General features: G+C 52.8%; 1 protein-coding gene across 3 annotated transcripts; it reads right to left on the reverse strand.

Annotated features, from left to right (window-relative positions):
- Positions 1-25225, reverse strand: CLASRP (CLK4 associating serine/arginine rich protein). 3 transcript variants are annotated; one of them, XR_013959231.1, is made up of 21 exons: positions 25164-25225; positions 24088-24215; positions 15620-15717; positions 15000-15101; positions 14700-14779; positions 13187-13271; positions 11860-12008; positions 10961-11057; positions 9583-9661; positions 9427-9500; positions 8277-8318; positions 6808-7023; positions 6400-6684; positions 4176-4439; positions 3823-3866; positions 3431-3491; positions 3181-3239; positions 3061-3107; positions 1246-1328; positions 384-408; positions 1-144 (listed from the first exon to the last, which is right to left on the reverse strand). XR_013959231.1 is itself a non-coding variant. In XM_080645267.1 (21 exons), exons 2-21 carry the CDS (start codon positions 24184-24186, stop codon positions 102-104), a joined length of 2028 nt encoding a protein of 675 aa, XP_080501393.1. In that variant the 5' UTR covers positions 24187-24215; positions 25164-25225; the 3' UTR covers positions 1-101. The 3 variants fall into 3 exon arrangements, 2 of the variants coding, with proteins under 2 accessions (XP_080501393.1, XP_080501394.1); XM_080645267.1 differs by having other exon boundaries at positions 3827-3866; XM_080645268.1 differs by lacking the exon at positions 15620-15717 and having other exon boundaries at positions 3827-3866; positions 25164-25216.
- Positions 25226-25431: the final 206 nt, after the last annotated feature.

Raw genomic sequence — 25431 nt, forward strand, 5'->3', positions numbered from 1 at the left:
TGAAGGGAATTAAATAACGTTTATTTCATTAGAGAACAAAACCAGCAGCATCACAGCCTGAGCCCTAACCCATCCCAGCCTCTCAACCCCCACACTTCTGCCTAATGTCGATAATGGGGGCTGCGGGATCTGGACCTTGAGCGCCTGGAAAGAAAAAGGGAGGGGCCCCATGAGGGCTAGGTAGAGCAGGGGAGCCCTGTGCATGTGTGTACATGTATACACATGCACCAACACACTTGGGGACCACTTGGACTTCAGTGACTGCAAAGGAGGGAGGCAGCCCTACAACTGGAGGGTGCAGGGTGGGAATGGATGAATCCAACCCAGCCAGACCTCCCGCATAGGACAACTGATTTCCCAGGGAGCTGGTCTGGCTTACTCACCTTCGGGAAGAGCTGTACTCTCGACCTAGAAAGGAAGGAGGTGGTGAGGACAAAGCAAATGCCCAGGGCCAGGGACGGGCCCCAGGGCTGGACTTCTGGTGTCACCTTCTGCTGACGCTACACCAGCATGTCCACTGCTGGGACTACAACCTGTGCCACCCACCTACACCAACGTGCATTTCTTCCCATCCTGCAAATCCCTTTACTGAAGCAACACTGTATGCATGCCTGCATGTGTGCACACACGTATCTTAAGAGTTTTAACATATGGAAGACTAACGTGAGACTGTACCATGGCTCTTTTATATTCCGTTTTGACATCACTTTTTAAAAAAATATATTTTTATTGATTTCAGAGAGGAAGGAAAAAGGAGAGACAGAAACATTAATGATGCGAGAGAATCATTGACTGGCTGCCCCCTGTATGCCCCCCACTGAGGCTCAAGCCCGCAACTCAGGCATGTGCCCTGACCTGGAATCAAACCATGACGTCCTGGTTCATAGGTTGACGCTCAACCACTGAGCCATTCAGGTCAGGCCACTTCTTTTTGTTTGTTTTTGTTAATCCTCATCTGAGGATATTTTCCCATTGATTTTTAGGGAGAGTGGAAGAGAAAGGGAAAGACCGAGAGAAACATTGATATAAGAGAAACACATCAAGTGGTTGCCTCCTGCATGAGCCCCGACCAGGGCTGGCTAAGGAGGAGCCTGCAACGTGCCTGTGACCGTGCCCGTGACCAGAATCGAACCTGGGACCCTTTGGTCCGCAGGCTCTATCCGCTGAGACAATCTGCTTCCCTTTTTTTAATGCCCCAGAGCCTGCAGCCCAGATCTCCCGGCCTAGTGACCATGGGACACTCACTGTAACGGGGGGAGGGTGAGCGGCTCTGCCGGCTGTACTGACGTTCCCATTCTTCTCTCTCCTTCTCTCTGCGTTCCCGTTCCCTGCAGGGGAAAGGGGCGGCAACCCAGGGAGGGGTGAGTATGCTGCCCAGAACACTGAGCCCAGGGCAAGTGCTTCACATCCTAGTCGCAGTGGAAGAGCAACCATCCCCTCATAGAAAATGAGGACAGAGCTCAGAGGGGATGCCTGCTTGCTGGGCAGAGCCCGGACTCCAATCCTAGTCAGCCTTGCTATGAAAGGCTCGCTGAACAAACAGAAAGGAGGGCTGCCTAGTTCAATCATGTCCTGTCCCACTCCACGCAGTCACCGAGCACAGGGACTTACATGCTAAGTGCTTAATTGGTGTTCAACAGAATGGCTGGGATTTGCAATCCTAAGGGTGACATTTACTGGGCACCTTCTCCTGGCTGGTGGGACAACTATTCCATCCCTATTTAAGTAGCTGAGAAAATTACGACTCAAACAAGAGAAAGGCCCATAGCTGGTGGACGAGGCAGGATCAGAACCCAGGTCTGATGAATGAAATTGAGTCCTTTGGCATTCTGCCTCCTAATGGAAACACACAGCATCCTCGAAAACCCAGCACACAAGAGGTGTGAAATAGTGATGCTAACGATGACGACTAACAGCAATGGTGTTGGGCATCGGGCCTTCCCATGTGCCAGGCACCACACTGGGAGCCTCATAATAGGATCCTGTCAAGGTAGGGGCATTAGTACGTCTGTCTCAGAGGAAGCAGTCCCGGCTCAGGGGGGTCAAGTTACTTGTCCAAGGACCATAGCAAGTACAGAGTGGAACCAGAACTGCTAATAGGCAACAAGGTCCTGCCACTGACTGACTTCCCTCCTTGCTAATATGGAGCACTACGGCCTCCAGTGTGGCCAGGGAGGAGGGGGGAATGGGGGGGGGCAGGGCTTAAGGCAGGGGTGGGCAAACTTTTTGACTCGAGGGCCACAATGGGTTGTTAAACTGGACCGGAGGGCCGGAACAAAAGCATGGATGGAGTGTTTGTGTGAACTAATATACATTCAAAGTAAAGGAGCGGAGGGGAGAGCAAGAGAACCCTCCGCTCTTTCGGCTCCGTGGGCCGGATAGAACAGCCGAACGGGCCGGATTCGGCCCGCGGGCCGTAGTTTGCCCACGGCTGGCCTGAGGCCTTGTGGGCACTAATCCCTGAGCTAGCCTGTGAGGGTCACACAGAGAGACAGAGCTGGCCCTCAACTCTGCAGTGGTACACACAAAACGAGAAGAGAAGCAGAGGGGACAGGAGAGAAGCTGTCTCCCAGCACTGGGCCAGACCAGCCACAGGGCTGGCTGGAGTTCAGCCCTCCCACAAACGGCACCACCTCAGTGTTCTGGGGGCTGAACACACAGCAACCAGACCTGGCATCTCAGTGGGGACACCGATAATAAGCAAGCACACCAAATAGACTGCACGCCAGGTGAAGGTTAGTGTTAGGAAGCACACAGAGCAGGGTTGGAGCTTGGAGCATTTTGGGGTGCTACTCTAGACAGGATAGTCAGGGAGGAGATTCCCCCAGTGGACTGAGGGAACCAGGTGAGGATCTGGGGAACAGCAAAGGAAATGGGAGCTGGGAGCTGGTGGAGCAGGGTCACAGTGGCTGGAATAAGCTGGGGATGCAGGGAGGAAACGGCCAGGTAAGGTTCTGGCAGGGCTATAGCTCAGAGCGGGGTGGCAGGGAACTAAGGAAAGGGGGGGCTTCCCAGAAGGAGGTGGCTGCGGCCCTGATACAGGGAGCAGAAGGGTCTTACTTCATACGGATCTTGCGGGCCATGGCACGAAGCTCATCTTCCCGCTCCTGAGGCAGAAATGGCAGTGAGGGCTGGCCCAGCTGGCACCCGCCCGAGCCCCGCCTCTCACTCCACCCTTACCTGCCGTTCATGCTCCTGTTGTATCATCTTCTCCTGAGCGGCCTTCTTATCCGCCTTGACTGTGGGGAGGAAGGGACACAGTGGCTTGGTAGGCCTCCAAGCTCAGAGCGTCAACCAGCCTACCAAGGCACTTAGCATGACGGCAGCAAAGCAGTGTGCATACCCACTCCTCCCCAGAGTGCCTCTCCCACAAGGCCAGGCTGGAAGGAGGGGGAGCAAGGAAGACTTGAGGGACAGAAGGGGTACATACACTGTCTGTTCAGTGCCTTCTGCATCCTCAACTTCAGCTTCTCCTGCGGTGTCAGCTTGGGCTGGGGAAGGGGGAAAAGAGGTGGGAGAGGGGGTGGGTGTCCCGGAGTTCCCACAACCCACCTCATTGAGCCTGGGACTTTTGGGGGCATGTGGGGAGGGGCAAGCTGTGGACACCTGCCAGGAAGGTCTGGAGGTCCAGGGACAGACGGAGCCCCGGTGAGCAGTGAGGAGAAGGGGACATGGATTTCATGGGGACAGAACCCTTCCAGTCCCCCTCAATCCCCGGGGCTGGGTCTCCCGGCCCACCCGGGCCCCCCTGCAGGCCCACCGGGCCCAGCACTCGGGCACTGCTGCTGGCGGGAGTTAGACGGGCGAGTTCCAAATTCTTACTGACTTTGGCAGCTCCTGTCTCTTTACCAGCGGCAGGTTCGGTCCTGGGAGGAGGAAAGAACACCTGCCATCTCTGACCCCACACAGCCTCAACACTGCCCTCAGACCAGAGAGTCAAGGCCATGGGTCTCAGGTGCCCCCAGGGGATACCCTGTCCCTCTCAGATCCCTCAGGATAGGACCCCCTCTGACCCATCATCCAAGCAAGGCCCTGACTCCTCAGACCCACCCTCCCAGGTCAGGGCCATGTTCCTCACACCTCCCAGGACAGAGGCAAGTTCAAAACGAAAACAGTCAAGTTCATCCCCCATCTCAGGCTGACAATCTTCTTCCCACAGCCCTGCACCTGCTCACTTTTTCAGCTTCTCGCCCACAGCGGGGGACGACGCCGGCCTGGTCAGCTTCTCCCTCGGGGGTGATGACGAGTGACTCTGGCTACGGCTTCGGCTACAGCTGCGGCTGCGGCTTCGGCTCTGGCTCTGGCTGGGGCTGCGGCTCCGAGTCAGACTGCGACTCCGGGATGGGCTGAGGGACCAGCTGCTGCGGCTGCGGCTACTGCTATGGTGCCTGGGGCCCCGGCCGCCCCGCCTGTACCAGTCCCCTGAGCGGGAGCGGCTCCTGGCGGCACAGTGGGGCAAGAGAGGGGCCATGAGGCTCCAGGGACCCCATTCACACCACCACCACCCCCCAGCTCTGAATCTACAGTCCTCCTACAAGGCCCTGTGGTTGGTCCGGGTGTGACCACCTCTCTCCAGCTCCTTTCCCTCAGAAATCCTAGATGCTCCCTGGCCTCACTCAGTTTAAATAGAGACAACCTTCTAGATACAACCACCCCCAAATCACTAGATACCCATTTACCTACCTCCCTGGTAGGTGACCTCTGAGAGGGTGGGACCTGGCTGGTCAGCACCCCTTTTACAAACTGTGCCCAGCTCCGGGCACACAGGAACCACATTCTCACCTTGCCAAGACCCAGGGTCTCACACCAGTGGGGCCCAAGCCCTAGCCCCACTCCCACCAGGCTGCAGCACACACCTACCAGACCCGGTTTGGGGGTGAGCAGCCCCATCCTCTCTGCTTGGGACTGGCACTCCTCAGGTAGGGCTCACTGGCAGGCTGGCATCTGACATGTGACCAGTCCCCACTCCCCCAGCCTTTCTCCTGTTGTCACCCTGGGTCAGCCTACAGGGAATGACCTGGAAGCCAAATCCAGGCCCCACACTGATTCCATTGGGGCTGTCCTGAGTTTTTAGAAAATTCAAATTTGCCCTAACTGGTTTGGCTCAGTGGATAGAGCGTCGGCCTGCGGACTCAAGGGTCCCGGGTTTGATTCCGGTCAAGGGCATGTACCTTGGTTGCGGGCACATACCCGGTAGGGAGTGTGCAGGAGGCAGCTGATCGATGTTTCTCTCTCACTGATGTTTCTAACTCTCTGTCCCTCTCCCTTCCTCTCTGTAAAAAATCCATAAAATATATTAAAAAAAAAAAAAATTCAAATTTGCCCTAGCTGGTATGGCTCAGTGAATAGAACGTCGGCCTGCGGACTGAAGGGTCCCGGGTTCAATTCTGGTCAAGGGCACATGCCTGGGTTGCGGACTCAATCCCCAGTAGGGGCCATGCAGGAGGCAATGATTCTCTGTCATCACTGATGTTTCTATCTCTCTCCCCCTCTCCCTCCCTCTCTGAAATCAATAAAAAAATATGTTAAAAAATGTATTTTTAAAAAAATAGAAAATTCTAACTTGTTGGCAATATTGAAAAAACAAGAAGCTGCCCTTTAAAAATCCAGACTCTCAACTTTTCTTAAGAAACCAGGCGACTGAGCAACACCAGGCCTGTCACTGAGCAGCCAATGACCCCTTCGGATGGGACATGTGCTCCACCTGGCCCCTCTATTTTGCTTGCCAGACCCCGTAGATAACATTGAGATGCATGCAGGAAAAATACAGGTGACAACGCTAACAACAGTAACAGTCCTTCCCAACTGCGAGGCTATTGTGTAAGTACTAAGCAGTTACATGGATTTACTTGTCACACTTTCACGACTCGAAGGGGATACTATCTCTAATTCACAAAGAAATGGCGCCCTGAAAGTTCACTAGCAGGGCCAGAATTTATACCCAGGCAATTGCTCCAAGGTCCATGTTCTCACCCATCGAGCTGAGCTGCCTTTCCACAAGCAGCCCTGATCACACTGGACTGGTGGGAGCGGGATGCCCCAGTCTCTAGATGCTTTTTTTCCTATGTCATCTGCAGCACTCGCCTCAAACCCTGCCTTCCCCCCAAAGGGCTGTCCCAGCTCTAAAGGCCAGATTCGGCTACAAACCACAAGACTCCCGGGAGTGTCCATGCACCTTTCCACCTCTTGGCCTAGGAACTCCCTGTGAGAAGAGCAGCTCCGTCTCTTGTCCCACAGCATCCCTGAGCAAGGTGGCGGTGCTCCACCCGTCACCATGCTTGGAGCTGCCTCACAGAGTGGGCCTACTTCCCACAAACCCAGTGCTTTCTGGTCTCACTGACCTCAGGGCCCAGGCCACCAGCAGGTCCCTCACCCCCCATGCACACCAAGCCCACATACCTGCTTCTGCGGCGGGGCCCATACCCACCACGTCGGGGTGGTGAATGGGAGTAGCGGTGTCCATCTCGGGAGCCTCCACCTGAGTGCCGCCGGCCACGGCTGCGAGACCGGGAATACCGCCGGGAGCGGGACCGGGAGCGAGACCAGGACCGGGAGCGTGAGCGTGCGTGTCGGCCTGAGCGATAGTAGCCCCCACCACGGCGGGAGCGGGAGCTGGAGCGAGAGCTGGAACGGGAGCTGGAGGTCCTCGAGGCAGAAGAGGAAGAGGAGGAGGAGGAGCGACGGCTGCAGGCAGGGCAGAGGGCAGGTCAGTACTGGCCTGAGCCCCAGCGCCCCCAGCCCCAGGTCCCCCCACGGTGGCCAGGACTGTGGCCAGGGCATAGGGCGAGCAGCGTGAGCGTTACCGACCGGGCGTTGGCATTACGTCCCGGTGCGGGGCCGCCAGGCTGGGGGGGTGCGGGAGGCTTCCCTGTGGCAGCCCCTGATGCGGCTGCAGCTGCTGCTGCTGCCGCTGCCTCCTCATCGCTGCCCCCAAAACTGGTGATGAAGGTGATCTTCTCCTCACGGCCCGGAGTCGGGGAGCGGGAGCGGGAGCGAGACTCGGAGCTGGATTCTGAGGGCGACCTACAAAGGAGGGGAGGTGCTCAGTCATCAGGCTCTTCGAGCCTGTCTCCAGCGAAGGATTCGCACCGCAGAGCAACAGCAATGAGAACAGCGTGGGACCTGACACCCAGCACCCAGGAATAGCTGCAAGGGCTGTACAAGGATTTGATTCATGACCAGGCAGCCTTTTCGAAAGAGCCAGGAAAGGGATGACAGAGAACTGTACTGATTTTGCATGGCTATGAAAAAGGGAGGAGCATATCTATGTATTTAATATGGAAGGATTTCCCAATATATATGTTAAGTGTGTATGTGTGTGTGTGGGGGTGGGTGTTCTAAGACATTAAAGTGTAGTACAATGCCAGACCTCTCACCAAAGGTGCCTCCTGAAAGCCCCTTGAACAGATCCTTACCCAACCACCCATGCTCATGAGAGAATTAGGTCAGATTGAGGTCTGTCCACCTTCAAATCCCCTTCCCAACCAGTGCCACATCCAGGAGACACACATGGGAACAGACAGGCCACACATGCCTATCAGTTCTTACTGCTTATTTCTGGGTGTTCAAATTAAAGACACTTTCGATTTCTAAGTTACACCTTTCTGCCATTTTTTGTCATCTTTAACACAAGACTCCATTGTGATTAAATCAGAAAATTAAAGAGGGTTCATATATAAAGAAAACAATTGGGAAAGCAGGGGGTGGGGGGGATTCAGCCCTGACCAGGTAGCTCAGTTGGTTGAAGCATTGTCCCTATACATCAAGTTTGTGAGTTTAACCCCCAATCAAGGCACCTATAAGGAGCAACCAATGAATGCATAAATAATTGGAACAACAAATCTATGTTCCCCTCTCTCAAATCAATAAATAAAATAAAGCCCTAGCCAGTTTGGCTCAGTGGATACAGCGTAAGCCTGTGGACTCAAAGGTGCTAGGTTCGATTCAGGTAAAGGGCACATGCCTGGGTAGCGATCCCCAGTAGGGGGCATGCAGGAGGCACCTGATCGATGATGCTCATCATTGATTTCTATCTCTCTCCCTCTCCCTTCCTCTCTGAAATCAATAAAATATAGGTATATATAAAATAAATAAATCAATAACATAACATAAAAATAGATTCAGACTCACAGCTGACATCAGGTACTAAGACGCCAAGAACACATCACCCAGTCTGTGAGCTCAGGGCACCCTAACAGCACCCCGTACCCCTCCTCACCCTACCCCTCCATTAGGGGGTTTGCTGGCTGCTGTTCCCCGGGTCCCCAGGAACTCACCGTTTATAGGGGTCGTAGGTGGGGCTGTCTCGGCGTGCATAGCTATGAAGAGAAGAATGAAGTGGGACAAGAAGGGGTTTTGGGATCTGAGCCGGCATAAAATTGGGCCAACCCCTGAACTTGGGCATCCAAGGCCAGACACTGGGCATAGTGAGAAGGAAGCTGTTGGCTAGGTTATGGGCCCTTCCCTGGATCCCTTTGTCTATCCCTCCCTAGATCTGTCTAAGGAAACCCTTAACTTTGACCCTACCCCCCAAACAATGTTCCAGATGCATCCTGACCCCCCAACTAACAAGGACTTCAGTCCTGCTCAGGCTCCAGAACGCATTCTGGAAGTGTCCCTCTTCCCACTCCATGCCCTGGGTTCTGCTAAGTGGGTCCTGGCTTACTAATGACGAGGGCGATAAAATTACAAGAACTAACATGTCTTAAATGCCACTTGCCCAGGGTCACACATTTCATAAATGAAAGCTGGGATTCCAACTCAGGCCGTATGGCCCAAGCCTGCCCCACGGTGATGATAATGATGGTAAGAATCCGTGTGACTCTTTAATAAACACTTTCCATACCATATAACAAACCCTAAACCTACAACGGGTTGTTTAAGCCTCATGGTAACCCTCAATCACACTCCCTGAATACAGGACATGTGGCAAAAGGAGGAATGGGCTTGCCCAGGGCTGCGAGGCCTAAGAGGCAGGGGCAGGAGGACTCTCCATACACCAGCCTGCCTCATCCAAACCTGCTCAAGACCACAATGTGGGCACTGGCACAGCCCCCCTCCTGGGAGGTCAGAGTGCCCGTTTTCCAAAGAAGAAAACTAAGTTTGTGAGAGGAAGTCACTTGCCCAAACTCTGACAGTGAGGAAGCAACCAAGCAGCCCCTGCCCCTCGCCCTTTCCAGCCATCCCTCGCCGCCTCCCACTGGCTTAGAGATGCTGGAAGAGGCCCTGAGAGTGAGGAAAATGGCTGCAGGGCAGGGTGTCCATATATCCCAAGACCATTCCTACTTCTAACCCTCCCCATTCACTGCCCCACTAGGGGGACTCTCCACAAGCCACATGCCTGCCCCCTGAACCCCAGCCCCCTCCCTAGAACCTGGAAAGACTGACGCTGGCAGGGTAGGGGGCACAGGGAAGAACCCAACCTACCTGGGTGGGCTGATCTTTCGGCCCCTCAGGCGCTTCTCCCGGAACTCCCTCCGCTGGCGCCGGGAGCGACGGCCCTGGAGTAGGGTGGGTACCAGGATGGTGAGGGGTGTGCCCTCCCTGAGACGCACTCCTGCCCCCACCCGGCCCAGCCCTCACCGAGTACATGGCCTTCTCCTCCTCAAGGGCCTTGGCATGTTTGATGGCCTCCGCCTCCTCCTTGTCTTTTCGGAGCATCCTGCACAGAGAGGGATGAGGGTCACCAGGGAGGAGGGGGAAGGCCACAAGCAGAGTCACTGCAGGAGGTGGGGGACTCCATGCCATCCTGGGCCTCTCACTCATTCAGCACTATTATTGAGCACTTACTGCATGCCAGGTGTTGGGGATTCAGTATTAAAAAAAGAAAAATAGAGAAAACCTCATCTTCATGGGCTTACATGCTGGGCAAAAGACCCACAGAAACGAATCATATGACAGGTTAGATGGTGAAAACCTTGATGGGAAAATAAATCATGAAAGGGGAAAGTGCCAGAAGCAGGTAGAAGCTGCTGCAGCTTCCAACAGGGGGAAGCCACACAGAAAGTGACAGCTGAGGGCCTTCCCGGTTTGGCTCAGTGGATAGAGATTCGGCCCACAGACTGAAGGGTCCCAGGTTTATTTCTGGTCAAGGGCACGTACCTTGGTTTCAGGCTCGATCCCTGGCCCTGGTCAGGGCATGTAGGGGGCAACCAATTGATATCTCTCTCTCACATTGATGTTTCTCTCTCTGTGTCTCTCCCCCTCCCTTCCACTCTCTCTAAAAATCAATGGAAAAATGTCCTTGGGTGAGGATTAACCAAAAAAAAAGAAAGGAAGAAAGAAAGAAAGAAAATGACAGCTGAGGAGAAATTGGGCGGGGGAGGGGAGTGTGTGTGTAAGCTGCACAGATACCAGCAGAGCCAACTGCACAGAGTGGCCTTGGGCACTTGAGGAGTAAGGAGGCCATGGAGGTGGGCAGGGTTGGAGTGTGTGGGTGGATGGGCAAAGGACCAGACAGGTGAGACCTTGTGGCAGTGGTGAGAGCACCGGTTGCTTCTGAGTGAGGTGGGAGCCATGGAGGGTTCTGGGCAGAAGGTGTTGTGTTCAGACTTGGAATTATTCAGATTCCAACTCACTGCCCTGGTTAACAGGGACCATTCTATGTAATCTGCATGGGGTGTGGCACAGGGCAGAGGCTCAACCCGCCAAGCACTAGAGAATGACCCAGTGAACAAAGACAGTCCACTAGAGGGTGCTGTCCACCAGGCCCAGGCACCGTGGGAGCTTCACTGGGCTCTGATCACCACAGTCCCATAGAGTTGGATTTGGCCTTAATTTCTGCCCAGGTAAAGCTGGTTCACAAGGACCCAGCCCACAAGCTCAGAAACCTGTGTGTGTAAAGCCCTTAATGCAGGGCCAGGCACACAAAGTGCTCAGTAATGGGGTGGCTATTAGTATCGGGATAACAAGAGAAATACCACATCCAGAGTAGGAAGGGGTGTCAGCCATCAGGCCTCACCTGACGAAGTCACCATCAGCCATGCCATAGGTTGTAGCCTGTTTGTTGAGATCTGCCACCTGTTCCTGGTTCAGTTCATCCACGTCCACCTCCACGTCTGCACCAAGAGAAAGGCTGTCAGGGGCCAAAGCCGAGACAGAGGACAGGGAGCCCACCAGACTGAAGGCCTCTGCAGGGAGGGAGTGAGTCAAGTCATCTCAGTGTCCCCAGGCCGGCACAGGGCTTGGCCAGAGGCAGGCACAATACATGGGGGTGGGCAGGTGATGTAATGGATGGGAGCCCACATGTACATGAGCAGTGGGAAGGATGAGCAAGACGTATGAAGGGAATGAGAGAAAAGAGGAGTGACTAGGGACTGCCCGAGGATGGATGGAGACAGGTGTGGGTCACAGGCAATTAGGAGCCAGTGGGTGGTACAGAAGTGGAAGTGGGATGGACACTTTCCATGTGCACAGTAAGCTGGCTGAGTGAGAGCTGGGATGAGAGGAGGAAGATGCTGGGTGTGGATCAATGGGTGCAGAGGTAGGGGAACGGCAGGGTGGGGCATGACAGGTGCCTCTGTAACTGGATGACCACTTGTTTTCCAGGAGAGAAAACAAAGGGGAGGGAGAGACAGAGGCTGACCCAAGTAGAAGAGAACGGAGCCAGAACCTAGGTGGGGACAGTGTCATAAAGCAGTGTCCTAAAACTGAGAAAGGGGATACAGAGAGAGAAGCTGGGAACAGAGCACATGAGTGAGACAGCGAGGCAGCAGGAAGCTAGAGTGCCCTGGAGCAGGACTGGTAGAGACGGGGCTTGTGAGCACGAGGTGCCCCACAGAGGGAGAGGGACAAGACACACACACAAAAAAACGATGCCCAGGGACTGCGGGGAGGGGGAGGGCAGAGAGGGGACCCCACCGATGTCGGGGATGACCTCATCTTCGTCCGAGTTGCTCTCCTCCTCAGCTGGTGACTCCTCCTCCTCTGGCTTCTCTGCCACCTTCTCTACCTCGGCCACCGTGCTGTCCTCATACGTGTAGCCAATGGAAGCCTTCTTCTCCGCCAGCCTGGAACGGGGGAGCCTGTGAGCCAGGGCAGCACCCAGGGGAGAGGACGCAGCACACCAAGCTCTCTGCACACGGGCCCTCACATATGCCTCCCTCAGCCTGAAACCCTCTGCACCCACCTCCCACCAGCTTCTCCCTCTCCACCCAGGCCCAGCTCCAATACCCCATTTTCCAGGAAGTCCTTCCCCAGGTGGGGTCAAGCCCTTGCCTGGCCCACGTTGGGTCATTACTGTCAGTGACAGACCAGTCTCCCTCCACCAGACTAGGAGACCTTAAAGGGCAAGGCCGAGTTATTTTGGGTAACAATGTGGCCCAGCTTTGCCCAGAACAGAACAGGGGCCTAGTGTATGTCTGCTGCTGAATTTAGTCAACATTCCCTGACGCTTCCTAGTGCCAGCCTCGTCCTGAAAGTGGGGTCATGCATAGGATTAGTCACATCCGTGAAAACACTTCAGGTGAAGGGAAGCAGCAAGCCTTAGGCTCACAAAGGGGAAGCCTCAGCAGGAGAGAAGGAGTCAGGGATCCAGGAGCACGTGGGACTGCAGGGGCCCTGGAGGAGGGGACAGCCATCCCTGGAGGAAACAGTGTGCAAAGGCAGAGGGAGACCAAGCACAGCCAGACCAGGATGAAGAGAGAGTGAGACTGCCTGACTGCTGCTCTCCCAAGATGGCAGCTGGGGACCTCCCTGCTCCAGGGTAAGAACCACCCCCTCCCCGCCCTGCAATTCCTCAAGGGACACCGCCTTGAGAAGGCCCTCTGGAGTGACAATCAACTGCTTACTGCATGGCAGGCACAGGATAAGCACATTCCAAGCTCCATCTCTTGCAGTCCTTGCCACACCAGGCAGAGGCGACTCCTGTTAGCCCCACCTTAGAGAGGAGCACCTCAAGACCCCCAGAGGGACGTCCTCACTGGCAGGATTTGAATCTCTCCACAGGGCCTGCTCTCCTAACTGCACCTCCCACTACTCCACAAACTGAAAACATATTGTAGAAATTTTGCAGAAAACCTTTCCCCTCCAGCTGCTGCTTTTGCTTTCTCTGAACATTTATCAAGTGCCTACTGTGTGCTGAACTGGACCCAGCACTGGGGAGATGAGAATGGATGAGGCCATGCCCTGGTGGGGCTCACAGTCCTCCTGCCTCCCCCAACCCTTCGGTGCCCCAACCCCCACTCACTTCTTCTTCTCGTCCTCACTGGGTCTCTGGAGGCCTCCATACAACTCGTCAATGTAGATCTGGTATAGGCACTGCTCCTCCGAGACTGCAGCAAGGCAAAAGGCATGCGGGTCATTGTGTCTGGGGACACTAGGACTTCAGCAGACACAAAATGCAGTTGGGGGAAGACGGGCAGGTACAACCCAACCCCGGCCAGGAGCAGAGTCACTGATTTCTAGATAATCACAAACTGTGTGTGCTGGGGACGCAGCAATTGCAGGGGGGCCCTGGCTCTTCCACTAACTCACCACGTGACCCCAATCAAGAGACTTCACTGCTCTGTGCCTCCGTTTCCTTTTCTGTAAAATGGGACCACTGGCAGAGTGAATGCTTGGTACTCGGACACTGCTACTTTAACACTGTTAAGCCTCTGGCTGGACCCTTCAGAACTATAAACTTATCCTGAATACTGGACGTCAAATGGACCTCATGGCCTCTCCACTGTGTTCAATTTAAATTAAGCTTAGCCTGGATGGTGTTGCTCAGTGGTCAGAGTGTTGTCTCATGCACCAAAGGGTCTCAGGTTCCATTCCCTGTCAAGGGTTTGTAACTGGGTTGCAGGTTCAATCCCTGGCCCTGACTAGGGTGCGTGCAGGAGACAACCAATGGATGTGTCTCTCTCACATCGATGTTTCTCTCTCCCACTCCCTCCCTACTACTCCTTCTAAATAATCAATGGAAAAAATATTCTCCAGTGAGGATTAACAAAACAAAAAAACAAAGTATGGTTTAGAGCCACCAGGGCTCTCATTCACCCTCAAAGCCCTCAGGAGGCCGGCTAGAGTTTGGAGCTGGCCCTCAGGAAGCAGTGGTGGTTACAGGAAGGGGGAACACTGTGGCTCCGTGAACAACTCCTGACCCACACTGTCCTTGCCTGTAAAATGGGGCATCACCACTACCTTGATGGGTGGATATGCAGATGTAATGAGATTTTTAAAAGCCCGAGGTGGCCAGGGTCCAAACCTCCCTAGGTAAGCCAAGAGCTGGGAAGTCTCCCTGAGCCTCCATTTTCTCTGGAAGGCAACAGTGATTGCTTGGAGAACAATAGTGGACATATATGAACACTTGGCAAACTGGCAAACTCAGCCTAAATAATTGTTCAAAACAGGAGCCATTTCCTCTTCAGAGCTCACATTCTGACCCATGAAGGCAGGGAAAATAAACACACAGAGGAAAACAATGTGTTACTGCAACTTTCCCCAATTTTTTTTTTTTTTTTTTTTTTTTTTTTATGAAAGAAGACCATAGAGTCAGAGAGCCAGGGATGTAGAAGTGACCTTGGCAGGATAGTCTAGTTCGGCAGACATCTCCTATACTGAATCAAGAGAAGGAGGCCCTGCGAGGGACAGAGCTGGGACCAAAACTAGGGCCCTTTAGAAGAAAGCACTGGGAGGAAACTTTTCTTCCCAAACTTGTCTAAGTCTTCCAGTCTCTAGGGGCCCCAAACCACCTCCCCACACCCAAGATCACTCACTGCCAGCAAAGTCGTTCTGCACCAGGCCACGGTAGCGCTCGTAGTTACATTTCCGCTCATCCGATTCCTGTTCTGGGGAGCTTTGGCAGAAGTCAAGGTTTTGAGATCAGAGGGAGAAGGCAGATCCCACCCCAAGCCAGCAAGAGGGGGGTATGAGGGGCTTGGCTCAGGCTGGGGGACTGGGGAGAGCTCCCCAACTGCACACTTCCTTCCTTCCAGGAAGGTGGCAAGGGCTTGGGAAAGAAGAGGCGCTGCTGGGTCAGACTCCCTGCCTGGCAACCCCTTGGGGAGACAGCTTACATGGTGGTGAGCAGTGGGGGGGTGTAGTCAGGGATGTGGTCCAGGTGGGCGCGAACATCAAAGCGGTCAATCATGTTGTTGGTGTCTCCCTGCCAGGGCATCCTGAAGTGGGAAGCAGGGGAGCAAGGAGCTTAGGGACTGCCCGGACACAACCTATGCCCTGCCACCTGAAGCTTGGGAGCCTGGCCCTCGGTCTTCTCTAATCCCCTCTCCTCTCAGTCCCTTATGGTACAAACCTGCCTGAATAGGGGCCTGAGTACAGCACCATAGAAACTGGGGCTCTTTTCCTCAGAACCAAGTAAGTGTGAAGAACCTGAACCAGGTCCTAGGGGCCACTTGCCAAGCCTGTCACCTGAAACATCTCCTCTGGCCACCTACTCCCTGCTTCAATTCAGCCTCTGATCCTAGCCCTGGTTCCACCAATTCCCCTCTAAGTCCTTCAACCACCACTACACCCTAGGGCCTCCATCCTAACTCGTTGGCTCTCCTTAGCTGGTGACTAACACCTTCCCATGCAGGTCAAGCCTTGCTTGCCTAAGTCCCCAAAGGTCTGCCCATACCCCAGGTCCCTCGTAACCCTCGGTCACAGACATTACCTAGCCCCTCAAACTCAGTCTTACATGTTAACGGGGCTCTCTGCGGCCAGGGCAACTGCAGAATCCAGGTGTACCTTGCAAGCTCTGCCATGCACCTGCAGGAACTGGGCTGGGTCCTTCTTCTGCAGGGATAGACAGGATGGAGGTTATCTCCCAACTGAGCTCCAAACCTCACTACCCTCCACACAACCAAGTACAGCAGCGAGCTCACCTCTGTGTCAAGCAGTCCCTATCTCAGAGGTGAACTAACCTGTACAGGGGTGGCAGCACCAACAGGGGCCACTCAACCTCTAGGGAACAAGGGGTTTCCCCTCAAGGTGGGGACAAGAGGCTCTGAGCTCCATCTAGTCCAATCTTCTGCACAGTCAGTACCAAGACCTCCCTCCCTAAAGTATTACTCCCCAACCCTTCACCCCCACCCAGGGCATTCAGAGCCAGGGGTGAGCCCTTTGGCCTGGATCAGCCTCACACCAGGCACATGAAAAGATGCTCAATGTCATTAGTCATCAGGGAAATACTAATCAGAACCAAAAGATACCACTCCACACTCACTAGGACGGCTAAAATGGAAAGGACGGACAACACAAGTACTGGCAAGAATGTGGAGAAATTAGGTTCTTCAAATAGTTAAAGAATGGCCGTGTGACCCAACAATTCCATTCCTAGGTAGATAGCCAAAAAAACCTAAAACAGATACTCAAATACTTGTATACAAATGTTCATAACAGCACCATTCACAATAGCCAGAAGGTGGAAACAACCCAAATGGCCACCCGCAGATGACAGATACAACGGGGTACATCCAGACAATGAAATATTGTTTGGCAATAACAAGGAAGGAAGCAGCGATCCACACTATTACAAGGGTGAACCTTGAGCACATTATGGTAGGGGAAAGAAGTCAGGCACAAAAGGATGATCCCGTTTCTGTGAACTGTCCAGAATAGGCAAATCCAGAGACAGAAAGCAGATTAGTGGTTACCCAGGGCTGGGAAGTTTGGGGCAGGGGGATGACTGATTGCTAATGGGTACAGAGTTTCTTTTCAAGGTCATGAAATTTTCTAAAATTGTGGTGATGGTTGCACAACCATGTGAATATACTGAAAACCACTGAAATGTTCACTTGAAATGAGTGAATTGTGTGGTATGTGAATTATACCGCCAAAAAGCTGGGGTTTTTTAAAGTTACAAAGATAGAGGAGAATATCCCTGAGACTACGTACGCCCCTAGGTGCTTGTGTGGGGATCACAATTCCAAGGCACTGTAATTGTCAGGAAAGGAGAAAGTCAAGCAGCAGCAGTTACACCACTGAGCATCCCGTGTGATGGGCCCTGGCTGCGCTCGGCTGTATGCCACATCACAGGACCCATGAGAGCCATGGGAAGGCTGCTGTGATAGCCACTCAATCCTTGCCAAGCTTCCCAAGCACCCAAACCCTGCCCACAGCTCCGTCACCATTCCTTCTCTGCTCCAGCCAGCATCTCCTCTTGCTGGGACCAGGTAGAGGCCTCCTCTAGGACTCCCTGTGGCCAGCCTCACCCTCTGCAGTCCATTCTCCACAGAGTGGCCCAGGGGGTTCTGTGAAAACCTGTTAGTCCCTCTGCTTAGAGCCCTTGCATGCTCTCCCCCAGCTCTGCTCCCGGCAGCCGGCATGCACCACTCCTTGAACATCCAGGCTTGCCCATGCTCCACTCAGGACCTCAGTGCTTGCTCTGCTCTCGACCTGCCATGTTCTTGTGCATAACACCCCTTCACTTCTAGAAGCCTCCCCATCAACTTTATCGAAACAGCTTGCCTCACAACCCCTCATTTCCTCTATCTCCTTGACCCCACTGTTTGCTTCAGAGAACCTACCACAACCTGATTTTGCACCTCACATTCACTGATCACCTGTCTCTCGCACTAAAACATCACTTCCCCCCGGGCTGGGATCTCTGTGTTGTTCAGTCATATACAGTGGCTACAACAGGCCTGGTCCACAGCAGGTGCTCAAGAACATTCCTCACTGACAGATAAGGAGACTAAGCCCATCAAGGAAAAACCATCAGCATCAAATTTCCAAGATCCTGCACTTCCTCACTGCCTCCATCTCCCACCAGAACCCCAGCCAGCAGATGAACAGGAGCACCTTCCACTACAAGGAGCTGAGGAGCCAGAGCTGGTATCAGGCCACTAGCTGCACCTACTGAGGCTCAGGTGCTGGGTCCTTATTGTTCTCATTTCACACCCAGAAGCTGAAGGTGATACGCCCAAGACCACAGGGGCTGCCAGAGGTGGCGCTGCTAGAATTCAACTCATCACTTGCCCCTCACCTGCCTCCTTCAGTCGATCCTCTCAGGCCATACGGCTCCTCAGGCTCCTCAGCCCCATGACAGCCCCTGGCCAAGTCTAAGGCCAAGGCATCCCACACACTCCTTGGGCTGCTCCAGGCCAAAGGCCCAGTTCCCACAGCCAAGACTCACAGGACATTGTTTTCAGGATGGACTTTGGCAGGTACAGGAAAACCACTGGCAGTGCAGGCGCCACAGTAAGGAAAAAGCATTGGGCTGAGAGTAAAAACCTGAGTCCAGAGCCCGGCTCTGTTGGGAGATTCTGAAAAAATCAACGAACATACCAAAAGCCAGGCATTAATCTAAGTGTTTTATGTACATTTTCTCACTCAGAGTTCTCAACCATGGGAGAAACGTACTACTCTTGGCCCCATGTTCCAGGTTAGGAAACTGAGGCTCAGACAGTAAAACCCACTTGCTTAAGATCACATTACATACATTTACTGTCTTAAGCACTTCTAAGTGTACGGTACAGCAGCATTAAGTATATACCTAGTTGTGCAATAGACCTCCTTTTTTTAAAATATATTTTATTGATTTTTTACAGAGAGGAAAGGAGAGGGATAGAGTTAGAAACATGGATGAGAGAAAAACATCCATCAGCTGCCTCCTGCACACTCCCTACTGGGCATGTGCCCGCAACCACGGGTACATGCCCTTGACTGGAATCGAACCGGGGACCCTTCATCCTGCAAAACTGACACTGAATAACCCTCCATTTCCATTCCTCCCAGGCCCTGGCAACTACCATTCTATTTTCTCTTTCTAAGGATTTGACTACTTTAGGTACCTCATATATGTGGAATCTTGCAGTATGTGTCTTTTTGTGACTGGCTGATTTCACTAGGCATAATGTCCTCATGGTTCCTCTATGTTGTAGCATGTGACAGGACTTCCTTCCTTTTTAAGGCTGAATAATATTCCATTGTACTTATATACATTTTCTTTATCCATTCATCAGCAGATGGACATTGAGGTTATTTCCACATCTTGACTATGGTGAATAATACTGCAATGAACATGATATACAAATATCTCTTCAAAACCTAAAATCTGCCCTGGCCGGGTGGCTCGATTGAAGCATCATCCCATACACCAAAAGGTTGTGAGGTTGATTCAGTCAGGGCACATACCCAGGTTGTGGATTTGATTCCTGGTCGGGGCACATATAGGAGGCAACTGATTTTTTTTTTTTTTTTAAGTATTTTTATTGATTTCAGAGAGGGAAAGGAGAGGGAGAGAGATAGAAATATCAATGATGAGAAAGAATCATGATCGGCTGCCTCCTGTATGCCCCCTACTGGGGATCAAGCCCACAACTCGAGCATGTGCCCTTGACTGGAATCGAACCCAGGACCCTTCAGTCTGCAGGCCGACACTCTATCCACTGAGCCAAACCAGCTAGGGCATGGAGGCAACTGATTGATGTTTCTCATATTGAGATCTCTCTCTCCCCCACTTCCTCTCTCTCTAAAAATAAAATATATATATATATATATCTCCTCAGGTGAGGATAAAATATACATACATACATACACACATACATGTATATATGTATACATATATATATCCTATCTAATAAAAGAGTAATATGCAAATTGACCATCACTCCAACACACAAGATGGCTGCCCCCATGTGGACACAAGATGGCCAGCAGGGGAGGGCAGTTGGGAGGGACCAGGCCTGCAAGGGAGGGCAGTTGGGGGTGATCAAGCCTGCAGGGGATGGCAGTTGGGGGTGACCAGGCCGGCAGAGGAGGGAAGTTGGGGGTGGGGGGGACCCAGGCCTGCAGGGGAGAGCAGTTGTGGAGGACCAGGCCTGCAGGGGAGGGCAATTAGGGGTGACCAGGCCTGCAGGGGAGGGCAGTTAGGGCCAAACAGGCTGGCAGCGGAGCAGTTAGGCATCAATCAGGCTGACAGGGGAGTGATTAGGGGGTGATCAGGCTGGCAGGCAGAAGTGGTTAGGGGCAATCAGGAAGGCAGGCAGGCGAGCAGTTGGGAGCCAGCAGTCCTGGATTGTGAGAGGGATGTCCGACTGCCCGTTTAGGCCCGATCCTACCGGGATCGGGCCTAAACGGGCAGTCGGACATCCCTCAAGGGGTCCCAGATTGAAGAGGGTACAGGCTGGGTTGAGAGACACACAACCCCGAGCACAAATTTCGTGCACCGGGCCTCTAGTATATATATAAAATCCATTATTAACCCTCAACTATTTTGCCGCCAGGATCAGATGGGATCAGAAGAGTTCATTCCATGAAGTTTTTCATTCATTCATTAAACTGTTAAGCAGGCAACTATGTGTAGACCCTGTGCTGCCGTCACAGCTCACAGTCCTAGTGTGGAGGATAGATCCGTGCAACAGTGATGACCTGGAGTGGGGAGTCCAGGGGGATGCCACACTCAGTCAGGGGCTTTCTGGAGGAGACACCTGAGCTGAGATTTGTTTATTTCCCACTTTCACATCTTCAGGGAATTGTTCCTTTATGCAAACCACGGATTAAAGAAGAGAGCTGACAAGGACAGGAGCAATAACAAAACCAATGTCTGCTAGGGAGAGAGAGGATGCATGCACCAAGGACAAATCAGAGGCAGAGAAGCCACCTCTGTCTGGACACATCTCTGGCCTGCCACAATATACCTCAGCTTCTTCAAAACTCGCCCACAGCCGCCTCTCTCAGCCCAAGAATGAGATAAAAGACTGTGAAAGCAGCCCATCCCCTCCTCAAAGCAGCCATCAGCAACTGCCCAGCCATTGCCACTGTCCACAGCTTGGTGGTTTGGATTGGAATGCTGATCACGTTCATGTATGGAGACAATGACAGCTTGTACAGGCCTGCACCACAGTCACTGTTCTTGTTCTTGATGCTTTTCCCAGTCAACCCCTGTGAGAAGGGCTGGTCATCACCACTGTCCCAAGGGGAAAAGAAAGCTGAGGGAGCTCCCTGCTAACAAGGAGAGCCTGGAGTCCCAGGCCTTCAGAGTGACCCAACTCCAGCCCTCTTCCGTCTACACCATCGACCTGGATGCAAATTCCAGCTCTACCTGGTAATAACAAGTTCAGTAACAACAAGAGCTAGCACTGACTGAGCACGCTGTCCTGAGCAAGCCCACGCTTAGGGGTGTATGTGCTCAATCTAACCAAATACTCCAACAGCCCTGTGTGGGAACTGCTCTTATCCCCACCATTTGTGGCACACCATTAAGTGGCATACAATCCATCCCCCTTCTCCAGCAGTAATAGGACTCCTGATATACCTGGCGCAAGGCCACCCAGAATAAAGTTTATACCTCTTAGCCTCCCTGACCACAGGACTACTTTCTGGCCAGTGCCATATGAGTTGAAGTGTCATGTGCAAACATCTAGAAACTTTCTTAACACTGGCATGAGCATCTTGGTCCCTTTTCCCTCCTTTCTTCCTCCCTGGTGGGTGGAATGAAGACATGATGGCCAGAGCTTGAGCAGTCCTCTTAGACCTTGAAACAATACTGGGAAGAGAAGTCATGTACAGCTAAACAACAAAATGGTCCCTGAGCAGAACTGGGTACCACTGTGCATCTATGTGGAAAAGGAAATAAATTTTTTTGTTTAAGCCACTGATGTTTTAGGTCTCTATTATTCACAGCCAAACCTGATTCTACATGTTATATCACTTCACATGTAGAAGGCTATCTCTGTTTTCTTCTCCCTTCCTCTCTAAATCAATAAAAATATATTTTAAAAAATAATAAATTTTTGAAAAATGGGCAAAACATGCCCTAACCGGTTTGGCTCAATGGATAGAGCATCGGCTTGCGGACTGAAGGGTCTCAGGTTCGATTCCAGTCAAGGGCATGTACCTTGGTTGCAGGCACATCCCCAGTTAGGGGGTGTGCAGGAGGCAGCTGATCAATGTTTCTCTCTCACCAATGTTTCTAATTCTCTATCCCTCTCCCTTCCTCTCTGTAAAAAAATCAATAAAATATATATTTTTTAAATGGGCAAAACACAAAAAACAAACAAACAAAATTCATGGGCACTGGGTCTGACACCATGGAGCCTTAATAAATGGCAGCTATTCATTCTATTTTTAATGTTTTTTGTGTGTTTTTTAAATATATTTTTATTGATTTTTAGAGAGGAAGGAAAAGGGAGAGAAAGATTGAAACATTAATGATGAGACAGAATCATTGATTGGCTGCCTCCTGAAGACCCCACACTAGGGATCGAGCCCGCAACCCAGACATGTGCCCCGACCGGGAATCAAACCATGACCTCCTGGTTCATGTCGATGCTCAACCACTGAGCCACGCCAGCCAGGCATCATTCTTGAGCACTGGCTATGTCCCTGGGCCACTGCTGGGGCCTCAACTCAGCAACGCATGCTAGGCCCTGCCCCTGTGGTCATGCTCTAGTTCTTCTGACACCACCAGAGATGGACTCTCCCTTCAGCCCTGTGGTTCATTTGTGGGTGACAAAAGGCAAGTGAGGAGCACTCAGAGATTCCTCTCCTAGGGTAACAGCAGCCTCTACTTCACCGGTGACTTGGGGATTCAAAGAACTCATGTATCTAAAGCTCTTCTCACATAGCCTAGTGCCTGAGAAGGAACAATTAAAATGGTAAATGCTATTGTTATATTGTTTTAGTTCACCTATTCTTTCAAACCATATTTGTTGGACCCAAGCTTGGGATGCAAATTTGACCCAAATACACCTAGTCCCCAATCTCAGAGCTGGGTGTGTGTGTGTATATGTGTGTGTGTGTATGTATGTTAAATTCCACAAAGGAGAAGGACAGGGAGCTGTAACAGCACTTATCGGGACATCTGACTGAGTGAGGAGGATGAGGGAAGACTGCTCTACAGACTGAGATGTGACAGATAAGCAGGAGTTAATCAGGTATAGGAAGAGTTCACGCAAAGGCCCTGTGGCCGGAAAGGGCTATATAATCCTGGGAGGTAAACTTACACACTTTTTTTTTTTTTAATATATTTTTATTGATTTCCGAGAGGAAGGGAGAGGGAGAGAGAGAGAAAGAAACATCAATGATGAAAATCATTGTTTAGCAGCCTCCTGCAAGCCCCCTACTGGGAATGGAGCCCGCAACCCAGGCATGTGCCCTCGACTGGAATCGAACCGGGGACCCTTCAGTCTGCAGGCCGACGCTCTATCCACTGAGCCAAACCAGCTAGGGCAACTTATATTCTTTATACATCTTTTGTGTTAGAGATGGTCACCTAGGTAGTGAGGAGGCCAGATGGCTTGAGCAAAGGAATGAGGCAGAACAGGTGGTGTGAATCTGGAAGGAGGCAAGAGCCAGACCAGCAGGGCCTTGAAGGCTGTGTTGAGGAGCCTGGATTTTCTCTCAAGGGCACTAGGAAGCCACAAAGGAGTTCTGAGCAAGGGAGGGACAGGGTCAGCTTTGTGCTTTAGAAAGACCTCTCTGAACCCTCTGAAGAGGGTGGGCTGGATGGAGCAGGACTAAAGGCCAGGAGACCAGGGAGGGGGCTGGGGCAGTGATACAGTAGCACTAGAAATGTCCACATAAATATCATATAATTGGAACACGAACCCTAGGACATAAGTACCTTTTTAAACTGGGGTCTCAATGACAAGTAGGAATTAAATAGGTGAGGGGAGGGGAGGCAATACAGGCACAATGTGTGATAGCAGAGATGCAAAAAAGGACATTGGAGCTACCCAAGACTGAAGCTGAGAGACCAGTAGAGGACAGACCAGAAGGACCTTTTAGGTCATGGAATGGAGTTTGGTTTTCTCTCCAAAAGTGAAGCATTACCGCATCAAACAGGAGAGAGAAGTGGTCTGAGTTCACTTAATGAATACTGAGTGCCAAGCCAACCTCAAGAATGGCTGAGCCCTGGTCACTGCGAATGCAGCAGTAAGCAAGACAAACAACATTCCCGAGGTGGCCAGTCTCCTATCTGGACTGCTCCGCGGGTTACAAAGACCTTCCTTCTCCTGCTAACACTAGCTCTGTGCTCTGTGCACACACCAAACACCACAGGATGCGCTAACAAACACAGAATGCCACAGGGTTTTAGCATTGATTATGCCGAAGAAATGGCTGAATATTCTGAGGAAACTGAGCCCAAATTTTACCAGGATGACCAGGACCCCACCCTCTCAGGGAGCTCCCACCCCAGATTAAAGGTCAGTCACTCACAATCTTCTCATAGTACTCCCTCCGCCGCTCCGCCCTTTTCTTGTAATCGACCATCATGCCTCGAAGCTTCCGCTCATGCTTCCGCGCCTCGTGCCACATGGTGGAGAGGCCAAGCCTGAGGCCTTAACCTGGGGGATGAGACGAGGAGTCAGATGGGCTGTAGAAAACATGTGGGCAGAATCAAAGTCACCTACAAGTTGGTGACAGAGCTAATCCTAAATGCCAGCTTCAGGGAGAGCAAGTGACGCTGCAGAACCGTGTACCAGATGCTCAGGCGTATCCCTGACAACTCTGATCCAGTAGCATGTACATTCTGGAAAACCCCCAGGGGATTCTGGAGTGAGCATCCACCTCCGGAGCTGGAGTCAAGAATGAACGGTTCTGGAATGGAAGGAGCGAGTGTATGAAGCAAGCTCTGGAGGCAGACATTAAGTAGCTGGGACTGGAGCTCAAGGGAAAGGGAAGAGCTGAAATGGCTCCCACCAGAAGCCATCCGTGATAGGTATGAGTTGTAGGGGGATGAAAATGAAGGCAGGTGAAAGAAAAGGACATTAATAAGGAGGTGGAGGTCGAGGGCAGGTGAAGGGCACGGATGGAAGACGACGAGGCTTGGAGGAGGAGGAACATGGGGAAGTGCTATCTTTTCTTACAGCAGGGCTGAGGTCTAAAGGAATATGAAGGGGTAGGGGGAGGAGAGGCTGAGCAGGCAGTTGGAAAGGAGTGGGTTCAGTTTAGGGGCAAGGCTCCTGGACAGGGGCAGAGCCCGAAGATTTGGAAAGGGCTCGAAGACCCCATTTATCCATCTAGTCCCTGAAGCTCGGACTGTTTTTTTCTTATTTTGACAAGGGGGCGGGACCTGTCGCCCGCGGCGGGGTCGGCCGCGGTAAGTTCCGGCCCACGGCAGAAGCAGCGGCGCGGCCTGAGGCCCGGCAGGCCGGAGAAGGTGCGGGGTGTGTGGCCCTCGGGGCCGAGGCCGAGTAGAAGTTCACAGAAGCCCGGGGAGGGGCGGAGGCAAGGGGGAAGCTGGGCTGACGCCGCCCAAACGCCGGGACGGCGGCCCCGTCGCCTGCACTCACCGGCTCGTCGCCGCCTGCCTTAGCTGCGCTCGCGCGCGGCCCGCACCGGAAGCGGAAGTGGAAGGCCGCGCGAAGGGAAGGGGGCGGAGCGTGGCAGAGCGCGCTTCCGCTACGGCAGGGGAGGAGCCTGGAGGGGAGGGGCCTGGAGGGGAGGGGCCTGGAAAGGAGAGGAGGGGAGGGGAGGGCGGGGGAGGCGGAGCGGAGACTGCGGGCCTAGGACACTACAGGTGGCCAACCGGTGGTCCGCGGACCACTGGTAGTCCGTGAG

The sequence above is a fragment of the Plecotus auritus genome, assembly GCF_963455305.1.
Source record: "Plecotus auritus genome assembly, chromosome: 10".
Taxonomy (NCBI): domain Eukaryota; kingdom Metazoa; phylum Chordata; class Mammalia; order Chiroptera; family Vespertilionidae; genus Plecotus; species Plecotus auritus.